At 45.7% G+C, this 17,291-nt stretch overlaps 1 protein-coding gene across 2 annotated transcripts in view; it reads right to left on the reverse strand.

The window, feature by feature from the left end:
• LOC148148477 (cytochrome P450 2J1-like) overlaps positions 1-17,291 on the reverse strand; it is a 392,174-nt gene that overhangs the window by 86,042 nt on the left and 288,841 nt on the right. For both annotated transcript variants that reach the window (XM_087992371.1, XM_087992372.1), the window contains exon 6: positions 13,244-13,385. In XM_087992371.1, the coding sequence (XP_087848497.1) occupies positions 13,244-13,385 (142 nt within the window). The remainder of the gene's footprint in view (positions 1-13,243; positions 13,386-17,291) is intronic.

The raw sequence follows: 17,291 nt of genomic DNA on the forward strand, positions 1-17,291 counted from the left end.
AAACGATAGCCACACTGGGCCAAACGATAGCCACAATTGGCCAAACTACAGTCACACAGGGCCACACAATAGTCTCACTGGGCGAAACGATAGCCACACTGGACCAGGCAACAACCACACTGGGCCAAACAACAGTCACACTGGGCCAAACGATAGCCATACTGGGCCAAACAACAACCACACTGTGCCAAACATCAGGCACACTGGGCAAAACAACAGGCACACTGGGCCAAATGACAGTCACACTGGGCCAAACAACAATCACACTGGCCCAACCAACAGACACAGTGGGCCAAACAACACTCACTGGGCCAATTGATAGCCACACTGGGCCAAATGATTTGTCACACTGGGCCAAACGATAGCCACACTGGGCCAAACAACAGTCACACTGGGCCAAACAACAGTCTCACTGGGCCGAACGGCAGTCACACTAGGCCAAACAACAGCCTCACGGGGCCAAACGACAGTCACACTGGGCCAAACGATAGCCACACTGGGCCAAACAACAGTCACACTGGGCCAAACAACAGTCACACTGGGCCAAACGGCAGTCACGCTGGGCCAAATGAATCACACTGGGCCAAACGATAGCCACAGTGGGCCAAAAAACAGCCACACTGGGCCAAATGACAGTCACACTGGGCCAAACGGCAGACACACTGGGCCAAACAACTGCCTCACTGGGCCAAACAACAGTCACACTGGGCCAAACAACAGTCACACTGGGACAAACAACAGCCTCACTGGTCCAAAAAACAGTCACACTGGGCCAAACGGTAACCACACTGGGCCAAACAACAGTCACACTGGGCCAAACAACAGTCACACTGAGCCAAACAACAGTCACTCTGGGCCAAACGATAGCCACACTGGGCCAAACAACAGTCACACTGGGTCAAACAACAGCCTCACTGGGCCAAACAACAGTCACACGGGGACAAACGGTAGCCATGTCATGCTGAAAGATCACAATGCCAGCCAAGAGGATGCCTCACCAGGTCGAGGGGACCCCTCACCAGGTCGAGGGGACTCCTCACCAGGCCGAGAGGACCCCTCACCAGGTCGAGGGGACTCCTCACCAGGTCGAGGGGACCCCTCACCAGGTTGACGGGACCCCTCACCAGGTCGAGGGGACCCCTCACCAGGTCGAGGGGACTCCTCACCAGGTCGAGGGGACACATCACCAGGTCGAGGGGACTCCTCACCAGGTCGAGGGGACCCCTCACCAGGTCGAGGGGACTCCTCACCAGGTCGAGGGGACCCCTCACCAGGTTGACGGGACTCCTCACCAGGTCGAGGGGACACATCACCAGGTCGAGGGGACTCCTCACCAGGTCGAGGGGACCCCTCACCAGGTCGAGGGGACACATCACCAGGTCGAGGGGACTCCTCACCAGGTCGAGGGGACTCCTCACCAGGTCGAGGGGACCCCTCACCAGGTCGAGGGGACTCCTCACCAGGTCGAGGGGACCCCTCACCAGGTTGACGGGACTCCTCACCAGGTCGAGGGGACACATCACCAGGTCGAGGGGACTCCTCACCAGGTCGAGGGGACTCCTCACCAGGTTGACGGGACCCCTCACCAGGTCGAGGGGACACATCACCAGGTCGAGGGGACTCCTCACCAGGTCGAGGGGACCCCTCACCAGGTCGACGGGACCCCTCACCAGGTCGACGGGACCCCTCACCAGGTCGAGGGGACTCCTCACCAGGTCGAGGGGACACATCACCAGGTCGACGGGACCCCTCACCAGGCCGAGAGGATTACTTGCCTGGATTGCTTTTAATTTCTTCATTCAGTCTCCCACATCAGACCCTGTCAAAGACCTTCCTGAAATCCATAGAAATGGCACCAACTGCACTATCCTCATTCACACACATAGTCACCTCCAAACAAATGCAGCCAAATATCTTAGGCATGACCTTCCTCTGACAAAGTCACACTGAGAATCCTTGATCAAACTTTGCCTCTCCAAGTGGGGATTAATTCTCTCCTTTAGAATTTTCTCCAATAGTTTTCTCACCACTGACATTAGACTTACTTACCTGTAATCCTCTGGTTTATATTTACATTTCATGCAAAATGGAGCTCCATTAACTGTCCTCCAGTTTTGAGGCACCTCTCCTGTAGCCAAAGAGGAATTATAGGCCCAATGATTTCCCCTTTCATCTCCCACAGCAGTCTGGGATGTCATTCATCATGACCTGGGGATTTGTCCATTTTTAAACCCACCAAAACCTCCGATAACCTCTCACTCCCTAGGTCAATCTGCTCAAGATACACTTTGTCATGCTGAATTCTTTACCAAAAACCTCTTTCCCCTGTGTGGAGATCGAAGTTAAGCACTCATTTAACGCTCCATCCAGTCCTTGACAAACAAATTTCCCTCTTGGTCCCTAATGGGTCCCAGCCTTTCCTTGGTTCTCCTCTTCCCCTTGATACACTTGGAGAATATCTTGGGATTCTCCTTCATCTTGCCCACCAGTGTTTTCTCATGCCTCCTCTTTGCTCGCCTCATTGCTTTCTTAAGTTCCTTCTCACAATCTCTACACTCTAGTTAGCCCCCATTGATTTGCTCCCTTCATTTCTCTTTTCCCTTATTGACTCACAAATATTCCTCTACATTGATAACTTTCGAGGCTTGCTGCTCCTACATTTCACCCTAAAATAAACATGTTGGGCCTGTACTATTTCCATTCCCTTTTTGAATGTTCTGGAGTAGATTTACCCTCAATTTGCTATTGCCAGTCTATTTTGGCCAGTCCTGTGTTATTTTAATAAAGTCTTCATTACCCCCATCCAAAATTCTTTTTTTGCACACCATATATTTCCTTTTCTATAACAAACTTAAAAAAACACTGGCTCTGAGGAAGGGTCACTTGACCCAAAACGTTAGCTCTGATTTCTCTCCACAGATGCTGTCAGACCGACTGCACATATCCAGCAGTGTCTGGTTTTGTCTCTGATTTACAGCATCCACCGTTCTTTTGGTTTAAATACAACATTTGTTTTGTGGTCACCATCACTAAACTGCTCGCCAACTGTTGCCTTGAACTCCTATCTGCCTTCATTCCCCAGAATTAGGTCCAGCACTGCACAGTCCCCTGTTTGACCTTCCACATGTTGATATAAAAAATTCTTCTGAGTATGTTTCCTGCCCCATTTAATCCCTTCATCCTCTGACTATCCTAATTAATGCTGGGGAAGTTGAAGTTACACTATCATTGTATTTATACACCCAGGTGAATTGTCTGGCAATGGTCTGGTGGTCTGTAATACACTCCTAACAGTCTGAATGTCCCTGAATCATTCCTAATTGTACCCGCAAAGCCTCATTTGGAAACCCCTCCAAGATTTCATTCCTCCTTACTGAAGTAACTGACTTCTGAATTAATAATGTTAAAGATCACATAATACCAGGTTATAGCCCAACCTGTTAGATTTTTCACTTTTTAACTTTCTCCACCCCAGACCGGCACCTCCACATCTTAATTAATAATTAATAATGTGACACCACCTCTTTTACACCGTGCCCTGTCCTGTCCTGCAAGATAATCCTCTACCCCAGAATGTTGAGTTGCCAGCCTTGCCTCTCCCTTAACCATGGCTCTGTGATGGCAACAACATCGCGATTCCACATCAATCCATGCCCTTAATTTATCTGTCTTATTTATAATGCTCTTAACCTTAAGGTAGAAGCCATCAGCATATCTGAATTCCCTTCCATTTGAACGGTCCCACCTTCCTCAGAAATGGTCCTAGTGATCCAGGGATTCAGTAATATCTTCACTCTGGTACCAGGAAGGCAATGCGCCATCCTGGAGTCTGTGATTGCAGGAACGTTTATCTGCTTCCCTCACTATCAAGTCACCTACCACTATTTCTCTTGGATTCTTGCTCCTTCTGCCTTGTATAACTGAGCTGCTGTTACTGCTGCATTCCCCGGTGGAACCCTCAGTCATTTGTTGTCATTTTTCAACACAAAAAAACTGGGATAGCCTCTGGATACAGCTCTGTGCCTCCAGTCGAACTCAATGGGGAGACAATGGTCTCGTGGTATTATCAATAGATTGCTGATCGATAAACTCAGCTAATATTCTGGGGACCCAAGTTCAAATCCTGCCACAGCAGATGGTGGAATTAAAATTCAACAGAGAATCTGGAATTAAGAATCTGTCAGTTGTCAGGAAAAGCCATCTGCTTCAGTAATATCCTTTAGGGAAGGAAACTGCCATCTTTACCTGGTCTGGCCTACATGTGACTCCAGACCCACAGCAATGTGGTTGACTCTTAACTGCCTGATGGGTATTAAATACTGGCCCAGCCAGTGACACCCATGTCCCATGAGTGAACTAAAGTAAGTTCCAAGACTGGGCGCTCTGGCAGCATTTCCTTCAGACGTGGTCATTCAGAAGCACCTTCAGAACTCCCCTGTGCTGTAGATGGTTCAACACACTGGCTCGGGCTCCCCAGCTCTATTCAGTTCACTTAAAGAACATTACAGTTAAGACTACAGGTCATTTTGCTATCCATTTAAGAAAGAGTTGGATAGAGCTCTCAAGGATTGTGGAATCAAGGGTTATGGAGATAAGGCAGGAACAGGATACTGATTGAGGATGATCAGCCATGATCATAATGAATGGTAGTGCAGGCTCGATGGGCAGAATGGCCTACTCCTGCACCTATTGTCTATTGTCTGTTGTCTATAACATGACAGCTGTGTCCCTCTGCAGCCTTGTGCTACAGAAAATCACGCTGTCGAAGGTTGCTAATAGAAAATCACTCTATCCATTCAGTAGAAAGTTTGTGTTCTCCAAACAACGCCCACAAGTTGCCAATCGCGTTATAAACAATTTATCCTGATGAAACGCACGCTATAGCATAAGGACTTGTATAGCAAAGAAAGAGATAAACTCTTAACCAGCAGACTGAAATGAAAATAGCTTTAACAAATTATAAAAAAAAAATCATAAAATAACAGAGAATAGAACAACAGTGAGAAAAGGTAAAAAGAGAAAACCTCACCTACCAATCACTTCTCTGTTGTGTCACTCGAACGTGTTGCCTCATTGTGACAGGGCTCCTTTCCATAGAGTGGAGCAAGAACAAAATCCCCAAAGGGCAAGATGGGCAAATGCAAAACCAAATACAAGCAAGTACCTTCTTCCCTTCTTCCCCACCCACCTAACTCCTGACTGACCAAACTCTCGAGACTATGTCCACCAAAACTAACAGAAAGTTGTTCAGCCTTACTCATCTGAGATTGAAAGGACCTTTAAATACATGCTAGAGAGTTGCTCCACACTAACAATGTCACACTAACATTTCATACTGGAAACCCCCTTCAATGGGAAATGAATGTTCCCTTTCATTCACCTGTAAAGAGTTTGGTTGGGCTCTCAGTATCAGAGAGACAAATGTCACTGTCCAACATGGTGTGAAACTGCCATCTCTCAGCATTGACAATATGATGGACAGGTTCTTGAGCATCAAGGAGATCAAGGGCTATGGGGAGAAAGCAGGAGTATAAGGTTGAGAAACTTATCAGCCATGATTGATTGGCAGAGCAGGCTCAATGGGCTGAATGGCCTAATATTTGCTCCTATGTCTTATGGTCTGATGGTCTTATATTGCAGGGATTTGACACGATGTTGGTGTTGCTGGTTGTGCCAGGATTTGTTGCCTGTACCTAATTGAGAAGATGGTGATGAGCTGCCTTCTTGAGTCACTGCAGTTCATGTGCTGTAGGGTGACCCACAATGCCTTTTGTGAGGGAATTCCAGAACTTAGACCCAGCAACAGTGAAGAAACAGTGATATATTTCCATGTCAGGATGGTGAGTGACTTGGTGGGGAATTGATGGGAGTGGCATTCCCTTGTCTCTGCTGTCCTTGTCTTTCCAGATGGAAGTGGTCAAGAGTTTGCAAAGCACTATCTAAGGAGCCTTAGGAGCTAGGACAAATGTTCGGCACAACATCGTGGGCCGAAGGGCCTGTTCTGTGCTGTATTGTTCTATGTTCAATGTTAGTGAGTTTCTGCAGTGCATCTGTAGATGGCACACACTGCTGCTGTTAAGCAGAATGTATTGAGTGGAATGGCATCCTGTTTGGCACGGACATGGTGGCCTGAAGACGTTGTTCCTGTCTGTACTGTTCTACTTTTAATAAATGCTATTTGCCACTTTCATCCCAAACCTGGACATTGTCCGGGTCTTTCTGAGTTTGGACATGGACTGCTTCAGTATCTGAGAAGTTGCGGTGATTTAAACCTTATTAAAGTAAGGTCAAGATCTGGCAAATGGAAAGGGTAATGTAGAAAAATTAGAAATTGGCCACTTTTGCAGGAAGAATAAAAAAGAAACATATTATCTAAATACTGAGAGATTGCAGATTTCTGAGATGCAGAGGAATATGGATGCCCTTAGGTATGAGTCACACAAGGTTAGAATGCAAGACCTAGTAAAGCCCAAAAATGGTATAATTTATGGCAGGAGGAATTAAATTCAAAAGTAGAGAGGAATACGTCAGTTGTACAGGGCACAGGTGAGACCACATCTAGAATAGAGTGGGCAGAATTGGTTTCTTTATGTAAGGAAGGAAGTAAATGCATTGAAGACTGTTCAGAAAAGATTGACCAGAAAAATACGTGAATGAGTGGACTCTTACAAGGAAAGATTGGATTGGCTAGACTTGTAACTGCTGGAATGTTAGAAGACCAGGAGGTGACTTGGTTGAAACATAAAGGGTTCGGAGGAGTCTTAACCAAGTGGAATTGAAGAGGATGTTTCCTCATATGGGAGGATCTGAAGGTGGGGCGTGGGTCACTGTTTAAAAATCAAGTATCGCTAATTTAAAACAGGGATGAAGCAACGTTTCTTTTCCTTAGAGAGTCAAACTCTCTTCCTGAAAAGCTGGTGGAAGTGATGCCCCTCAATATGATTTAAGTAGGGGTGGATAGATTCTTGTTAAGCAAGGGGGTGAAAGCTTGTCAGGAGTAGGCAGAAAATCCTCTTGCAAGGATGCCTGCCTTGAAGAAGTTTTCCTCCTCTCTCTACAAGAATCTCAGGGAGTCTCTCTCCCACTGCAACTCCCAGGTCATTTCCTCAGCCCTGAAGCTCTTCAACCATGTCCTGAAACAAACTCGCTATCACAGCCACATTTGCTTCCTCAGTGCCTGTCCGGACTTGTCCGACCTGCCCAGCTCCTTTTCCACCTATCCACTCCACCCTCTCCTCCCTGACCTATCACCTTCATCTCCTTCCCCACTGACCTATTGTACTCTATGCCACTCTCTCCCCACCCCCACCCTCCTCTAGCTTATCTCTCCACGCTTCAGGCTCACTGCCTTTATTCCTGATGAAGGGCTTTTGCCCGAAACGTCGATTTTGCCTGTCCTCGGATGCTGCCTGAATTGCTGTGCTCTTCCAGCACCACTGATCCAGAATCTGGTTTCCAGCATCTGCAGTCATTGTTTTTACCTTGGAAATAACAAGCAGATGAGCCCTGATTTTATTGAATGATGGAGCAGATTTGAGGGGCTGAATGGTTTACTCTTGCTCCATGTTAACGTATTTGTAGATGTTCCTATTCATGAAGGGATCAAGAACAAGAAGGCAAAGATTTAGTGAAAGATGCAAAAGTGATTTGAGGACAATCTTTCTCATTCAGCAGGTGATTGGGGTCAGTAATACAGCTTGCATAGTAAATGGAGTAAACAGGGATGAGAAACATTACTGCAAATCAAAGTCAAAATACACACAATGCTCCAAGTCCAGTCTAACCAATCTTTGATACAACTGAAGTAATTCTTCACTACTGTTATGAAGTTGAAGGTGTGCACTGTACCTTTAAGAGAGAGTGAATGCTTTTCTGATGTGACAGCTTACAAGCCCCTGTGGATATGACTAGATGGCAGTCCCAGAGTGTACTGGAAAGTTGACAATGTATAACATTTGGCTGTGAAATGGATACCTGAGTTTTGGTTGCTGTTTTGACAATTCAAATTTAACCAATTAGTTTAAATTATGCCCCAGGATACTAAAACCTAATCACGTTTGAATTTATTGTTTTGCCAACATTGAACCAATGAGATTATCCAATGTTGGGGATATAAAAAATGTAGGCATTTTGAAAATTAGTCAGAGCATATGCTATCAACACAGATCCAACAAATTAGGAAACACTCTCCATCAGAGATCCCTTTTTCATATGAAACATGTTCACAGTAAAAAGAGAGAAGATGACTCAGGGAGATCTTCAGCCGGAAGAATGAAGTCACAGAGATGACAGCTTGATGTAATTTTGATAAATGTCATATTGGAACAGCATATTGTTATAGTGTTAGAGGCAGGTAATAAGCAGTTAAGAGAAAGGGCAGCTTAGAGTTGTTAAAAGTTGTTCTTTAATGTTCATTTTTAGAGTTAAAGAATAAATTGATATTACTTTCTTTAAATAGTGGAATTTGGGAGTTCTCTGTCACTCATATTTTAGTAGATTACGAGGTCAGGTGAGCTTTTCTGGGTGTTTGGTTTAATTAACAGAAGGGTTCACTACCGTGGCATAACCCTACTCCTGTACAAATATCCCTCGCAATAAAGGCTAACAATCTATCACTCTTCCTAATAGCTTGCTGCACCTGCATGTTAACTTTCAGCAAATTATCGACAAGGACATCTCTGTTGTTTGTACATCTACATTTCCCAACTCCTTACCAACTGATAACTGCTCTGCACATCTGTGGGAACTTTACATTTTTCCACATTATATTCCATCTGTCACACTCTTGCCCATTCACTAAACCTGTCCAAATCCTCCAAAGTCACTTTATATTGTCCTCAGACTAAACATTCTTGCTTAGCTGTGTGTTATCTACAAAGTTTGGAAATATTACATTTGGTCCTCACTTCCCAATTATTTCTATAAGCTGGGGTCCAAGTATTGACCCTTGGAATGCCACACTGGTCTCTATGTTTTGTCTATTCCCCACTCAGTTATCCATGCCAGTCCATTCCTTCTTTCAAACATGCTTTCATTTTTCTAACCAGTCTCCTGCGGGATCTTTGTCGAGAACCTTCAGAAAATTTCAAGGTCCATCAACTCTTCTTCATCAATTTTATTCACAATGTCTTCAAAAAACTCCCAAAACATTCAACAAACTTGATTTTGCACTTCCAAATTCATGCTGACTGTACTGAGTCAGATCGTTATCAACTAGGTATTTTCTAAACCATCCTTTATGATAGCTTCCAACATTTTTCCCAACTTCTAATGTAAGGCTAACAGGTCAGTAGTATTCTGTTTTCTCTCATTTCCTTCTTAAATATTAGAGAGACATTTTCTACTTTACAATCTCAGGAATCAATCCAGATCCATAGAATTCTGGACTCTGATCGCTAATGCTTTGAACATGTCTTGAGTAGACAGGCAGGAGGCTGGAAGAACACAGCTTCCTGATGAAGGGGTTTTGCCCAAAACGTCAATTTTCCTGCTCCTCGGATACTGCCTGACCTGCTGTGCTTTTCCAGCACCACACTATCGACTCTAATCTCCAGCATCTGCAGTCCTCACTTTCTCCTGGAAGAATACCAAGCCTAGCAGCATCAGGAGGTAGAGAAGTCAACATTCCGAGTGTAACCCTTCATCAGAACTGGTGGTGGGTGTGGATCTTGAACATCTCTTGAGTCACTTCATTCAACACTTTGGGACATAAGCCAACAGGTTCTTTGAACTAGCACCTTTCAGCCCCAATAATTTCTCCAAAAAACAATACAGAATAGACTGGCAATTTATTGTCACATGTATATTTTACAAACAAAACATGGTGAAACGTTTTATAAGTTGCCATAGTGCAGCACCTAAATTAATAACACAAGTCATAAATAAGATGAAAACAATGTAGGAGATCAATACAGCAGAGCAGCTGGCCTCTTGGCTCACCAAGCCGAAGCCAAGACATGACACCTTTTGGAACTTAAATCTTTTTGTCTCTACGTGATTCCCTGCCTAATCACATTTTTCAAGATGTCCTTAAACATTGCTATTGCATCTCTTCTACCACTTCCTCCAGCATTCCAAGTACTTAACCACCCTGTGTAAAAAAACACGGCTCTCTCATCTCCTTTAAATTTTCCCCATGATCTTTAATCTATGTCCCTTAACATGGAGGTGTCGGTGTTGGACTGGGGTATACAAAATTAAAAATCACACAACACCAGGTTATAGTCCAACAGGTTTATTTGGAAGCACCAGCTTTTGGAGCACTGATCCTTCATCAGGTGGTTGTGGAGAATAAGATCATGCTCACAAAATTCTGTGATCATGATCTTAACCTCCATAATCACCTGACGAAGGAGCAACACTCCAAAAGCTAGTGCTTCCAAATAAACCTGTTGGACTATAACCTGGTGTTGTGTGATTTTTAACTGTGTCCCTTAGTAATTAACATTTCTACACTGGAGAAAAACCTCCAAATATCCATACCTCTCATAATTTTGTAAACCTCTATCAGGCTGCCCCTCAGACTCCGATGTTCAAGTGAAACAATCCAAGATGTTCCAATTGCTCCTCACAGCTAATACCTGACAATATTCTGATAAACCTTTTCTGTACCCTCTCCACAGAGGGATAGCACAGTCGCACCTTTTCTGTACCCTCTCCACAGAGGGATAGCACAGTCGCACCTTTTCTGTACCCTCTCCACAGAGGGATAGCACAGTCGCACCTTTTCTGTACCCTCTCCACAGAGGGATAGCACAGTCGCACCTTTTCTGTACCCTCTCCACAGAGGGATAGCACAGTCGCACCTTTTCTGTACCCTCTCCACAGAGGGATAGCACAGTCGCACCTTTTCTATACCCTCTCCACAGAGGGATAGCACAGTCGCACCTTTTCTATACCCTCTCCACAGAAGGATAGCACAGTCGCACCTTTTCTGTACCCTCTCCACAGAGGGATAGCACAGTCGCACCTTTTCTGTACCCTCTCCACAGAGGGATAGCACAGTCGCACCTTTTCTATACCCTCTCCACAGAGGGATAGCACAGTCGCACCTTTTCTATACCCTCTCCACAGAGGGATAGCACAGTCACACCTTTTCTGTACCCTCTCTACAGAGGGATAGCACAGTCGCACCTTTTCTGTACCCTCTCCACAGAGGGATAGCACAGTCGCACCTTTTCTGTACCCTCTCCACAGAGGGATAGCACAGTCGCACCTTTTCTATACCCTCTCCACAGAGGGATAGCACAGTCGCACAGTCTGTAGCACAACTGCCTCCCATCACAAGGGACCTAGGTTTGTTTCCAGCCTCGGTTCACTGTCTGTGTGGAGTTTGCACATCCTCCCCGTGTCTGCGTGAGTGTCGGGATTCCTTCCCTCGATGTTACCTCCTTAACCCCATGCCATTTCCAAAATCTGAGCAATGTCTCCTCCAGACAAAAATAGAATGATGTTTGCACACAGTTCATGGGCTGGATCCGATCTTTGTCATGGGTTGTGATGGATGTTGGTGATTCCTTTAGAACCAGGAATTATACAACAGGTAGACTAATGGTAAATCTGAACAGAAACACATTATTGACATTGCTCACATCACCAAGTCAGTTCGGAACTGCTCCACAAGCTCTATCCTCAAGGTCACCTGACCAGCTCTCTTAAAGGGGCAGCACCCCAACTATATGCAAAACAGTCCTTTTTTTAAATGTGAATAAATCCTGTCCCTAAGAATCTTCTCCAATAGTTTTCCTACCATTGATGTAAGGTTCACCAGGCTGTAATTTCCCAGGTTATCCTGTTGCCGTTCCTAAACAAAGGAATGGGTACCCAATGAACACCGTCCGCAGGTTTCTCAGCAACAAACCCAAACAAGCAGACAAAACACGTCCAGAAACCCTAGCCACTCTCCCCTACATCAAAGACATTTTGGAAATGACTGCCAGACTACTCAGATCACTTGGCATTATGGTAGCCCACAAACCCACCAACACACTAAAACAGCAGCTAATGAACTTGAAAGACCCTATACAGACAACAAGCAAATCTAATGTCATTTGCAAAATACCGTGCAAGGACTGTAACAAACACTACATTGGACAAACAGGCAGAAAACTAGCCACCAGGATACATGAACATCAACTAGAAACAAAACGACATGATCCTCTCTCACTAGTATCCTCACATACGGATGAGGAAGGACACCACTTCGACTGGGACAACACATCCATCCTAGGACAAGCCAAACAGAGACACGCACGAGAATTCCTAGAAGCATGGCATTCCAAACGGAACTCTATCAACAAACACATCGAGTTAGATCCCATCAACCACCCCCTGAGAAAAGGAACAGGAAATGATATCACCAACCCAAAGAAACCCAAACATATAAATAGAAAGCAGGAATCATGTACAGTGCTTTGCCTGAGGCCCACTGAAGATGTTACCTCGTAGGGTGACAAAACGTCTGGAAACGAACCTGCCAGTTCAGCGAGCAAACCTACATCCAGAACCTCAATCTAAGCTCCAAATCTTCTGAAATCTCACTAAAGGAACTAATTGGCCATTCTCCAAAACAGTTTTCTTGCTAATACTAATTTTCTTCAACTCCTCATTCTCACTAGCCACTACGATCTCAGTTCTGAGAAATTTCTGATAGCATCCTGAGTGAGAACAAACATAGAATAATAATTTAGCTTCTCCAACAATTCTCTGTCCTCTATTATAAATTTTCCTGACTCTGCCTTTAATGGACCCACATTGATTTTAACCAAGTGTCTAATTTTCATGTACCTATGAAGACTTTAACAGCCCTTGTGTTTTTCTTTCTTGATAGATTAAATTCACTTTCTATTCTCTCTTTCCATACTGTATCCTGGCATTCCTTGTTGTATTTGAGAAACGTCCCAGTCCTCAGATTTAATGCTATTTCTTGCAACTTTATTGATACTGTCTTTCAATGTTATACACTAAAAGTAACAAACAGTCAGGGGTCATCCCAACATTATTTAGGAGAGGGCTATGTCTGATGTTTAGGGATTAAAGGTTTTGAGTTAGCATCAGAGAGATGGTAGATTCAGTAAATAATCATTCTGCGTCAAAGTAGGCAACAAATCTCAACATTTCAGTTTGTGTCCCTTCCAAATCACGCCTTTTGGAGTAGATGAGGTTAGCTTCCTAGATCTTCCCTGCTAACACTCCTTCCTGTTTCTTGAGCTTCCTACTGTGTATCAACTTGGACATTCTGTACCTTGGATGGATGGATACGCTGTCATGTAGAGCAGCAGCCACCGCAGCACCGACACAATGGATTCCGTGCCACCCATAATCAGGTCAGTGGTGCAGGCAACCAAGCTGTTCAGAGTGAAGGTGGAATTTTCATCACCACTCTTCTGCCAAAAGAAACCAGAGGCAATTAGAACCGCAGAATAGGGAAAAGTACTTCGGAATTAGCTCCATAATTTGTTGAAAAGGCACTGGGAAAAATTTGAGGAGGTAACTCCATTTTTCACATTGGACAGGATGGTCCCTACCCATAGCCATGGTACCCATCCCATTACCTTGATACCCACCTAAAACCATTATCCATCCTTTAACCATGGACCCATCCCATTACCGTGTTAACCATTCCTGTTATAATGGTACTGCATTTGGCATGTACAATGGGCTCACACTGTAAGAGTCCAATCACGTGACATAACTGGCTATTTTGCGGAGGAAACAGCTCAGTCTAACCTTGCCATCTGTTGAGTAAAGATCTCCTTTATCAAACTCTTGCTGTTGTTTAATACTTCTGCCCCCTGCACCTTCTTGAAATGTAACAGGTACCGATTCTGTTGTCATGGTGGAGAAAGCAGATTTAAACCTAATATGACTCGTGTTCAGAAATGACGTGGGCTGGAAAGGTTTCGACAAGGGGGGGGGAAAGGTAGTAGAGCAAATTGTAAAGGTGACCGGGGCGAAAGGCAGAGTGTTAATGGTAATACAAGATGAGTATTCCACAGACAGCTGTTTTCGAACCAGACATTCTGCATGTAATCTTACTGTCAGTGAAATGTTCCTGCGATTGAGAAAAATGCAACCTCTGACATTGACTCTTAGATGGCTGAGGAGAAAGTGAGGTCTGCAGATGCTGGAGATCAGAGTTGAAACTTTATTGCTGGAACAGCACAGCAGGTCAGGCAGCATCCAGGGAACAGGAGATTCGACGTTTCGGGCATAGGCCCTTCTTCAGGAGGGCCTGTGCCCGAAACGTCGAATCTCCTGTTCCCTGGATGCTGCCTGACCTGCTGTGCTGTTCCAGCAATAAAGTTTCAACTCTTAGATGGCTGACCCAACACATTCTGACATTGGGTCTTAGCTAGCTGACCCAACACGCTCTGACATTGACTCTTATCTGACTGACCCAACACGCTCTGACAATGAGTCTTATCTGACTGACCCAACACACTCTGACATTGACTCTTAGCTGGCTGACCCAACACACTCTGACATTGACTCTTAGCTGGCTGACCCAAAACGCTCTGACATTGAGTCTTAGCTGACTGACCCAACACGCTCTGACATTGACTCTTAGCTGGCTGACCCAACACGCTCTGATGTTGAGTCTTAGCTTGCTGACCCAAAACGCTCTGACATTGAGTCTGAGCTGACTGACCCAACACGCTCTGACATTGACTCTTAGCTGGCTGACCCAACACGCTCTGACATTGACTCTTAGCTGGCTGACCCAACACCCTCTGACATTGAGTCTTAGCTGACTGACCCAACGCGCTCTGACATTGACTCTAAGCTGGCTGACCCAAAACGCTCTGACATTGAGTCTTAGCTGACTGACCCAACACGCTCTGACATTGACTCTTAGTTGGCTGACCCAACACGCTCTGACATTGACTCTTAGCTGGCTGACCCAACACGCTCTGACATTGAGTCTTAGCTGACTGACCCAACACGCTCTGACATTGACTCTTAGCTGACTGACCCAACACCCTCTGATGTTGACTCTTAGCTGGCTGACCCAAAACGCTCTGACATTGAGTCTTAGCTGACTGACCCAACACGCACTGACATTGACTCTTAGCTGACTGACCCAACACACACTGACATTGACTCTTAGCTGACTGACCCAACACGCACTGACATTGACTCTTAGCTGGCTGACCCAACACGCTCTGACATTGACTCTTAGCTGGCTGACCCAACACGCTCTGACATTCACTCTTAGCTGACTGACCCAACACACACTGACATTGACTCTTAGCTGACTGACCCAACACGCACTGACATTGACTCTTAGCTGGCTGACCCAACACACTCTGACATTGACTCTTATCTGACTGACCCAACACGCTCTGACATTGACTCTTAGCTGACTGACCCAACACACTCTGACATTGACTCTTAGCTGACTGACCCAACACACACTGACATTGACTCTTAGCTGACTGACCCAACACACTCTGACATTGACTCTTATCTGACTGACCCAACACGCTCTGACATTACTCTTAGCTGACTGACCCAACACGCTCTGACATTGAATCTTAGCTGACTGACCTAACACGCACTGACATTGACTCTTAGCTGACTGACCCAACACACTCTGACATTGACTCTTAACTGACTGACCCAACACCCTCTGATGTTGAGTCTTAGCTGACTGACCCAACACGCTCTGACATTGACTCTTATCTGACTGACCCAACACGCACTGACATTGACACTTAGCTGACTGACCCAACACGCTCTGACAATGAGTCTTATCTGACTGACCCAACAAGCTCTGACATTGACTCTTAGCTGGCTGACCCAACACGCTCTGACATTGACTCTTAGCTGGCTGATCCAACACGCTCTGACATTGACTCTCAGCTGGCTGACCCAACACGCACTGACATTGACTCTTAGCTGGCTGACCCAACACGCTCTGACATTGACTCTTAGCTGACTGACCCAACACGCTCTGACATTGACTCTTAGCTGGCTGACCCAACACGCTCTGACATTGACTCTTAGCTGGCTGACCCAACACGCTCTGATGTTGAGTCTTAGCTGGCTGACCCAAAACGCTCTGACATTGAGTCTTAGCTGACTGACCCAACACGCTCTGACATTGAGTCTTAGCTGGCTGACCCAACACGCTCTGACATTGACTCTTTGCTCGCTGACCCAACACGCACTGACATTGAGACTTAGCTGACTCACCCAACACGCTCTGACATAGACTCTTAGCTGGCTGACCCAACACGCTCTGACATTGACTCTTAGCTGGATGACCCAACACGCTCTGACATTTACTCTTAGCTGGCTGACCCAACACGCTCTGACATTGACTCTTAGCTGGCTGACCCAACACGCTCTGACATTGAGTCTTAGCTGACTGACCCAACACGCTCTGACATTGATTCTTAGCTTGCAGACCCAACACGCTCTGACATTGACTCTTAGCTGGCTGATCCAACACGCTCTGACATTGACTCTTAGCTGGCTGACCCAACAAGCTCTGACATTGACTCTAAGCTGGCTGACCCAAAACGCTCTGACATTGAGTCTTAGCTGACTGACCCAACACGCTCTGACATTGACTCTTAGTTGGCTGACCCAACACGCTCTGACATTGATTCTTAGCTGGCTGACCCAACACGCTCTGACATTGAGTCTTAGCTGACTGACCCAACACGCTCTGACATTGACTCTTAGCTGACTGACCCAAAACCCTCTGATGTTGACTCTAAGCTGGCTGACCCAAAACGCTCTGACATTGAGTCTTAGCTGACTGACCCAACACGCTCTGACATTGACTCTTAGCTGACTGACGCAACACCCTCCGATGTTGACTCTTAGCTGACTGACCCAACACACACTGACATTGACTCTTAGCTGGCTGACCCAACACGCACTGACATTGACTCTTAGCTGGCTGATCCAACACGCTCTGACATTGACTCTTAGCTGGCTGACCCAACACGCTCTGACATTGACACTTAGCTGACTGACCCAACACGCTCAGACATTGACTCTTAGCCGACTGACCCAACACCCTCTGATGTTGAGTCTTAGCTGACTGACCCAACACGCTCTGACATTGACTCTTAGCTGACTGACCCAACACGCTCTGACATTGACTCTTAGCTGACTGACCCAACACGCTCTGACATTGACTCTTAGCTGGCTGACCCAACACGCTCTGACATTGACTCTTAGCTGGCTGACCCAACACGCTCTGACATTGACTCTTAGCTGGCTGACCCAACACACTCTGACATTGACTCTTAGCTGGCTGACCCAACACGCTCTGA

This window comes from Chiloscyllium plagiosum, unplaced genomic scaffold (genome assembly GCF_037043375.1).
Source record: "Chiloscyllium plagiosum isolate Xiang-an unplaced genomic scaffold, Cpla_swu_hap1 HiC_scaffold_12, whole genome shotgun sequence".
Taxonomy (NCBI): Eukaryota; Metazoa; Chordata; class Chondrichthyes; order Orectolobiformes; family Hemiscylliidae; genus Chiloscyllium; species Chiloscyllium plagiosum.